This window comes from Lissotriton vulgaris, chromosome 1_1 (genome assembly GCF_964263255.1).
Source record: "Lissotriton vulgaris chromosome 1_1, aLisVul1.2, whole genome shotgun sequence".
NCBI lineage: Eukaryota > Metazoa > Chordata > Amphibia > Caudata > Salamandridae > Lissotriton > Lissotriton vulgaris.
Genome location: NC_141685.1, coordinates 110669195 through 110677280, shown reverse-complemented (window position 1 = coordinate 110677280; position 8086 = coordinate 110669195). Strand labels below are relative to the sequence as shown.

Genomic DNA, 8086 nt, shown 5'->3' with positions numbered 1-8086 from the left:
TTTAAAAGGACAATTTCCCTCACCCACCATAGTTGGCATGCTTCCTTTTTGGGAATCTCCTTGCACCATGAAACAACCCCCTCACTGAGAGGGAGGAGTTCAGGCATGTTTTGTTATAGAGAAAGGTATACTAAATACCACAATAATGAGCTCAGGGTAGTGGGGGCAGCAGAGTGAAAGTTAAAACTTGCTAAAGGGTATGTGGTTTCCATTATTTGTACACCCCTGGGCCAGAATTAAAAATAGGACACTGTGGGAGAAATATATATGCACTGTTAGAGTCAATAAGAGGTCAACATGTTTCAGCCTATTAACCCTCCAAATAGGTGTTTGCAGCATTCTTCAGGACTTAATCAAAAGTTCTGCCGCTCAATGTACTCAATCAATAACGAGCATTGTCATAGCCAATAGGTCTCGCCTTTGGGACCTTATAAGTGCTTAGCCATGCATATTCAGTAACAATGTGAAATAATTACTATTAAAAAAAAGAAGACTATAAAGTAACTAAGCTAGACGTGACTTTATAACTGGTTAATCAAGCGTTTCTGGAGGTTTAGTATATATAAACAACTCTTTTTTTCTATGGTGTGTCATATAAAGTTGATGCTTTAAATTTTGGTAAGAGTACACAACGTCAAAAAATTCAATACTGCTTTTATATTAATATACCTTTGAAAGCTTGAAGTGAAAGACAATTCTAAGTGGCATTTGGTTATGAGTAGGCGCTAATGACTATTTCCGGATGACAATGTAATTAGCATTTTTTGTATAAGATGTGTTAAAAGTATGGGTGGGGAAAATGGCTATTTTGGCCAAAGGCTGCCCTTTCTATATGCATGCCAGTTTTAATTTGTAAACAGAATCACAATTTGTTATGTGGTACACTGTAATATTAGATGAATCTGTTTTACCCTTCTGATAAGCAAGGGATGACGATGAACCGTTTTTTTCGTCCCTGGTTTTAAATGGATTCAGGTTGGAACAGAAGAGGTGTTGGTTGACTTTACCTCAGAAAATGGTTGTTTCCAGCATGCTGCTTTTATGCGACTTAAATCCCTTCAGAGGAAGAGGCGGCTGCATGCCTGCATATATGGCCAGATCAGTACTTGGCTGTTTCGGTTCTCCAGTGGGGCTAGAATAGAAGCTGTTAAGGGCAGGGGCTTAGCTTCCCATTGGTGCAGCAGGTGCAGTGGCACCAGGTCCCAGATACCATAAAGGCCCACTGAACCCTGATAACTGCTGTTTGTCACAGTTCAAACAGTGGCCTGAGGGGCCCACAGAACAATTATTATTGCTGTTTTCCACAGTCCAAATAAACAGCAGAGGTCACATTTCCTTTTTTGCCTTGGGGCCCAACGCACACTGGCTAGGCCACTGGTTAAGGATGCAGTGGGGAAGAAGTGGCGAGACAGGTGGATTATCTAAACAGCTCGACGATGACTTCATGCCTGGGTATTAAAGTATTCATTACAATTAAAGACTTAAGCAGGAATAGATATCATAATATAGGAAGGCCTATGTACAAATGCAGCTCGATTAGCGGCTACCTTTAACTTTTCACTTATCACCTCTCCTAATTTACAGTTTTATATTAGATGCAGACATAAATCGTGACCTATGAATATGTTTATCTATCTTTAGGTTCAAATGACCCATCTTTTCCATATGCAAGTATCAGACAGGTCGGAAACGCCTAATGGCTTTAAACTTGATAAAGCCACATTAATCACTGGTCTTGAAATACAAAGGGCAGCATTAGGCACGCAGAGGTGTATTCTACGTAATCTCATTATGTTCAGGGTACGGGAGAGTATTTAGGGCATAGAGCACTTTGACAAAAACATTTCTGCCACCATAGAAATTCAATCTTCCTTGTCCTACCCTAGTATACAAGTAGTACCACATTCTTTGTATACCTGAATTAAATAGGCACACAAAATAGTACCGTATTCAAAGGCCCAGTTCAGAATTACATGGAAGGTGCACTGTCCCAGACTACACAACTGTGCCGTTTTCAGTGGGTGCTATCATCCCACACAGGGGGGAGCACACCAGATTATGCTGGAAAAAACATGTGGTGCCCCAATGTAGGCGCAGTTGTAAACCACCAGTCTGCTTACATAGTAAAGCGTCTGGCAGCTATTAAGTGAGGTGGCACGTTTCCCCTGTAGGTGGTTGGGGTCTGTCACCATCCTGTCAGGTGGGGGGTATACAATCAGTGTGCCTCCTGACTGCTTGTTTGCCTTTTCGCCCGTGTCAATAATACAGTGCAGTCCTTGGAGGAGTAGTCAATTTGTATTCATGAAAGACACTTGTGTTTCTCGGATGCGTAATCCCCAGATGATGCCTGAACTGTTCCCCAATGGGCTATTTGTACATCGTATTGAATTGTATGGTCTTATGAGGACTGTTAATAATAATAAAAAAGATTTAGTGAGTGTTTATTGCCCTCTATGTCACTCTACTTCTAAGCACCTAATACAGCTTGTACAGTGCTTACTGTCATCTGCTCACTTACATTATGCTTATTATGCTTAATATAAATAGTGCACAATTTAGGCGTTTGTGTCTGCCTACAACGTGGACCTGATACATATAGCAGTACCTACAAGGTGGATGGTACAATTCAACAAGAGTCTAAGATACTCCAGCGCAGATGACTTTGCATCAACATTACGGGGCATCAGTCTTGATGGCAAGCCAACTTAAAACTTATCAGTATTGTATACATTATTATCAGAGACTATACTTGCCTCTTGGATACAACTTTACAACGGAATTTTATTAATTTGTGTACAGTTGTGTGTATACAATAAAACAACCTCCCCACCATAATTGATCTGTCTGTTCATCTTTTTGGGATCTGGAGTAGCATGCTACTCGCCGAAAAGCATTTCAAAACTTCATCAGGGGTAGCAAGCGTTATATAAATGCAAAACCTTTCCTCTTCTATCCCCCCACAATCTTTTTTAACCCAACTAACAGACCAACATGTCCAGCTCTACTATAAATTTTATATTTCCCTATACTAATTCACCACTAATCATTTTTGGATCCTAGAGTAGTGTGCTACTCGCCGAAAAAGCGCTTCAAAGTTCGTATGGGGTAGTAAGTGTTATGTAAATCTAAATACATTACAATTACTGTTTACATCGGGCTGCACTAACACGAGGATAGAAGTAGAGTGGGGATTAGAGTTTATCTGCCCAGAACAAAGCATACTACAGAAAGTGTGTGAACAGTCTATATGTTGTGCGCCTGGCAGAGAAAAACACAGCAGAGGTGGGAAGAAGGTAGGTAATCTGATGGTCAGACCTATGTGGAAAGAGGCAACCACTGTGGGCAGAAAAGAGGGCTTACACGGAGGACTACTTTGTTCGGATGGACAGCAAGAAAGGGAGGTCTGGAAGATAAGCCTGAAGCTCACTCATCCTGCAAGCAGAGGTGATGGCAAGCAAAAAAGCAATTCTTCTAAGGAGGTGAAGAGGACAATTATGTAGGCGCTCAAAAGGAGCACACATAAGATAAGTGAGGTCAACTCCCACTAGGGCATTACGAAAGGAGAAGGAGTAAAGAGATGAGTAATGCACTTCAGAAATCTGTTAACAATAGGATCGAAGGCCATGCTCAAGAGCTCGGGGTACCAGACTTGGGACTGATCGCGTTTGATCTTCTTCAGCAATCTTGGCAAAAGTGGTACAGGCACAACTCCACTCGCGACGGAAAGGGTAGCCGATCGAGAGCCGCCTTGGAAACTCAAACACGCAGAACTGCTGACATTGAGCATTCTCTTCGGTGGCGAATAGATCTAACCAAGGCTATCCCCACTACTGAAAGAGACCTAGCACGACCTTCGAGTGAAGATACCATTTGTGATCCATCATGCACTGGCGGCTGAGTTTGTCCGTCCTTGCGTTCAGTGAACTTGTTAAGTGTTGAACCACCAGAGATATGCCCTGATGTTCCAGCTATGTCCAAAGGCGAAGAGCCTCTTGACATACGGTCCATGACCCCACCCTGCCCTGTTTGTTGCAGTACCACATGGCGGTGGTGTTGTCCGTGAACACCTGCACCACTCTTCCTTTGACAGAAAGAAGGAATGCCTTCAGTGCAAGACGAATTGCCCGGAGCTCCAGAGGGTTGATGTGGTGCCTGGACTCCGCCAGAGACCAGAGGTCTTTGATCTCCACCATTCCCATATGGCTGCCCCAACCCAGGAGTGACGCATCCGTCACTACTGTGAACTCAGGTTGGGGTAGGTAGAGGGATCTGCTGTTGACCCAATCCTGGTTCGTGAACCACCACTGCAACTGATTTGCAGTCCCCTCCGAAATCTGAACGTCATCGGAAAGATTCCCCTGGTGCTGCGCCCACTGAAACTTCAGGTCCCACTGCAGAGCACGTATATGCCATCTGGCATGATGCACCAGCAGGATGCAGGAGGCCATGAGGCCCAGCAGCCTCAGGGTCATTCTCACCGAACACCGGGATGGAGGCTGAAACATCGGTATCATAGCCCCAATATACTGGACTTGCTGCTAGGGAGGATAGACCCAAAACTGTGCTGTGTCCAGAACCGCTCCGATGAAAAGGAGCTTATCGGATGGAATCAGGTGCGACTTCAGCACGTTAACTGAGAACCCCAGCAAATGCAGGAAGTCCGTCGTAGTCTGGAGGTGGGAGCCTTCAACAGCCAGTCGTCGAGATAGGGGAAGACTGGAACCCCTGATCTGCGCAGATGAGCTGCGACCACCGCCATCACTTTCGTGAACACCCGGGGGAGGGGGGGGAGCTGGTAAGGTCAAAGGGGAGCGTGGTAAACTGAAAATACATGTGGCCTACTGTGAACCGTAGGTAATGCCGGTGAGCAGGCAAGACGTGGATGTGAAAGTAAGTGTCCTGCAAGTCCAACGCTACCATCAAATCTCCAGGGTCGAAGGCAGATAAGACCTGAGCCAAGGTTAACAACTTGAACCTCTCCTTTCGGAGAAAGCGGTTGATGTCCCTGAGGACTAAGCTAGGATGCAGGCCTTTGTCCTTCTTGGGTACCAAGAAGTAGTGGGAGTAGCAACCCCAACCTACTTCTGGCACAGGGACGCGTTTGACAAAGAGATCCATAACTTCCTGGAAGAGAAGGGCCAAATGATCCTCCGACATGGGATGAAATCACCACAAACTGCATGACCCTTACGCACTCCGCTGCTTGCGGAACCCCGCGTAGACCTCCAGAGTTTTTTTGTCACTTTGCGGAGTTCCTCACTGAGGAACTCCGCATAGGCTTAATCTTATCAAGAACAAATAGATATCAGTCATATGTTAAGAAACAAGGGTGAGTAGAAACCTTTTGGGTGGAGTAAAATTTAAGACATTATTATTGAGATTTTTTGGGCAATTAGTTGATTTTTGCAAGCACTAACACTTCTCTGTGTAAAGTAAAGACCTTGAGAGTTTTGTAACTTTCAGATACTCAAATTGTGGATTCTGTTTGAATGAAAAATATTTCCAGGCATGAAATTTCTTTGGAGGTTGCATTCGGGTAGCCTAAGTTATCCTGCAAGAGTTTCCTGATGAATTCTATCGCAACTACAATATGTGCTCTATCATGTAAAGTAAGGTTGTTAGAAGCTTTTCTGCAACTCAAGATACGCCTTACTTTTCACCTGGTGTGGATGCATTTCTCATGTTTAGTGATATCTCCTTTCTGAGTATAACGTTTCTGGCTTTCCCCTCCTGTATATGGCTTTAGTCCAGTGTGAATTCTTTCATGTGAAATGACATTGTATTCAAGACTAAACCTTATCTGACATTCAGAACACACATAAGGCTTTTTTACCCCGTGTGAGTTTGCTCATGTCAAGTGAGAAGTAATTTGTACCCAAAACATTGCTTGCATTTCGAGCACTCATAAGGTTTTTCCCCAGAGTGAGATCGCTCATAAAGCATAACACTGTCTTTCAGATTCAACCTTTTATGGCATAAGGGTTTTCTCTAGTGTGGAGTTTCTCATGGTGAAATAGCGTTTTTTTCTGCAGCTTTTCTGGCATTCAGAGCCCTCATAAGGTTTTTCATCAGTATGGAGTCGCTTATGGTTAGTGAGGCTGTGCCTATCAAATTTCTGGCATTCACAGAAATTGGTAATGTTTTTCCCCTGTGTGCGTCTGCTCATGTAGAGTGAGATTGACTTTAAAATGTATGCTTTTCTGGCATTCAGAGAACTGATTATTTTGTTGGTGTGTTTTCTTATGGCGCTTGTAACGATCTCTACCTCTGAATCTTTTCTGACATTTAGAGCACTGATAATTTTTTTTCTCCAGTGTGGATTTTCACATGTTCAGTGAGATGAGATGTTTGTCTGAAACATTTTTGGCATTCGGAGCACTGATAAGGTTTTTCCCCAGTGTGGGTTCTTATATGCTGAGTGAGACGGCTTTTTACACTGAAACATATCTGGCATTCAGAGCACTGATAAGGTTTTTCCCCAGTGTGGATTCTTATATGATTAGTGAGACTGCTTTTTTGAATGAAACATATCTGGCATTCAGAACACTGATAAGGTTTTTCCCCAGTGTGGGTTCTTATATGCTGAGTGAGACTGCTTTTTGCACTGAAACATATGTGGCATTCAGAGCACTGATAAGGTTTTTCCCCAGTGTGGGTTCTTATATGCTCAGTGAGATCGCTTTTTTGACTGAAACATATCTGGCATTCAGAGCACTGATGAGGTTTTTCCCCAGTGTGTATTCTTATATGCTCATTGAGACTGCTTTTTTGACTGAAACATATCTGGCATTCAGAGCACTGATAAGGTTTTTCCCCAGTGTGGATTCTTATATGCTCAGTGAGATTGCATTTTTGACTGAAACATTTGTGGCATTCAGAGCACTGATAAGGTTTTTCTCCAGTGTGGGTTCTTATATGCTGAGTGAGACTGCTTTTTTCACTGAAACATTTGTCGCATTCAGTGCACCGATAACGTTTTACCCAAGTGTGGGTCCTTGTATGTTTAGTGAGTCTTATTTTGTCACTGAAACATCTCTGGCATTCAGAGCACTGATAAGGTTTTTCCCCAGTGTGGAATCTCACATGTGCAGTTAGAAGTGATTTAAGTTTGAAATCTTTTGGGCATTCGGAGCACTGATAAGGTTTTTCCCCAGTGTGGGTTCTTATATGCAGCGTGAGATGTCTTTTTTCATTGAAACATTTCTGGCATTTAGAGCACTGATAAGGTGTTTCCCCAGTGTGGAATCTCATATGTTCAGTGAGTTTAGATTTACGGCAGAAACTTTTTTGGCATTCAGAGCACTGGTAAGGTTTTTCCACAGAGTGGGTTAATGCATGTTGATATAGACTCGCTTTGAATCTAAAGCTTTTCTGGCATTCAGAGCACTGAAAAGGTTTTTCCCCAGTGTGGCTTCTCATATGCTCAGTGAGATAAGATTTACGCCTGAAACTTTTTTGGCATACTTTGCACGGAGAGTGTTTTCCCCCAGTGTGGATTCTCATATGTTCAGTGAGGTAAGATTTACGCCTGAAACTTTTTTGGCATACTTTGCACTGAGAGTGGTTTTCCCCTGTGTGCATTCTGTCAAATTCTGTGAGATCAGATTTATGGCTGTATCTTTTTGGGCACAGGTAACCTTTTTCCCTAACTTCGGATATTTTGCCTTGATTTTAGAGTCGGGCTTGTTTAGATGATGTTCAGCACTTATCTCTAAAAGAAATTGTGTGTAATCTTCTCAACACTTGAATTGAGCAAAAAATGTCAGGAAGCAGTCCTGTAACACCTGTTGAAATTTTTCTAACAGATAATAGTCTTTAGGTAATAGCCTCTCCGGCAGCAACTTAATTTGTGACTGAAGTTTTTCTCAAATCTATTTCTATAGGTTCTTAGCAATGCAGTAATAAGGTGTTAGTCTGATATTTAATGATTAAACTGATAAGTACCTTTTTGCACTGGTGTAATGGCAGTAACTGAGGCCGTTAGAACGTGCAGAGTACTATTGTGGATCATTAGTCACAGAACATCAGTTCCTTCTATCCTTTCTATGTTTGGGGTAAGTTTAAGGTTTGTAGTTCTGAGGATGAG

At 42.7% G+C, this 8086-nt stretch overlaps 1 protein-coding gene across 1 annotated transcript; it reads right to left on the bottom strand.

Moving 5' to 3' along the window:
• Nucleotides 1–211: 211 nt before the first annotated feature.
• LOC147737646 (uncharacterized) lies at nt 212–7581 on the bottom strand. The gene is made up of 2 exons (XM_086924717.1): nt 6328–7581; nt 212–250 (listed from the first exon to the last, which is right to left on the bottom strand). Exons 1-2 carry the CDS (start codon nt 7579–7581, stop codon nt 212–214), a joined length of 1293 nt encoding a protein of 430 aa, XP_086780843.1.
• Between the last annotated feature and the right edge of the window lie 505 nt (nt 7582–8086).

What these genes read in the sequence shown, in the direction of transcription:
- LOC147737646 (XM_086924717.1), bottom strand. Translation starts at nt 7,581, where the DNA reads ATGCACACAGGGGAAAACCACTCTCAGTGCAAAGTATGCCAAAAAAGT. An exon ending in CATCTCATCTCACTGAACAT is followed by an intron (nt 251 to 6,327) that starts GTGAAAATCCAC and finishes TTTCTCCCACAG; the next exon opens with TGTCCTATTTTTAATTCTGG.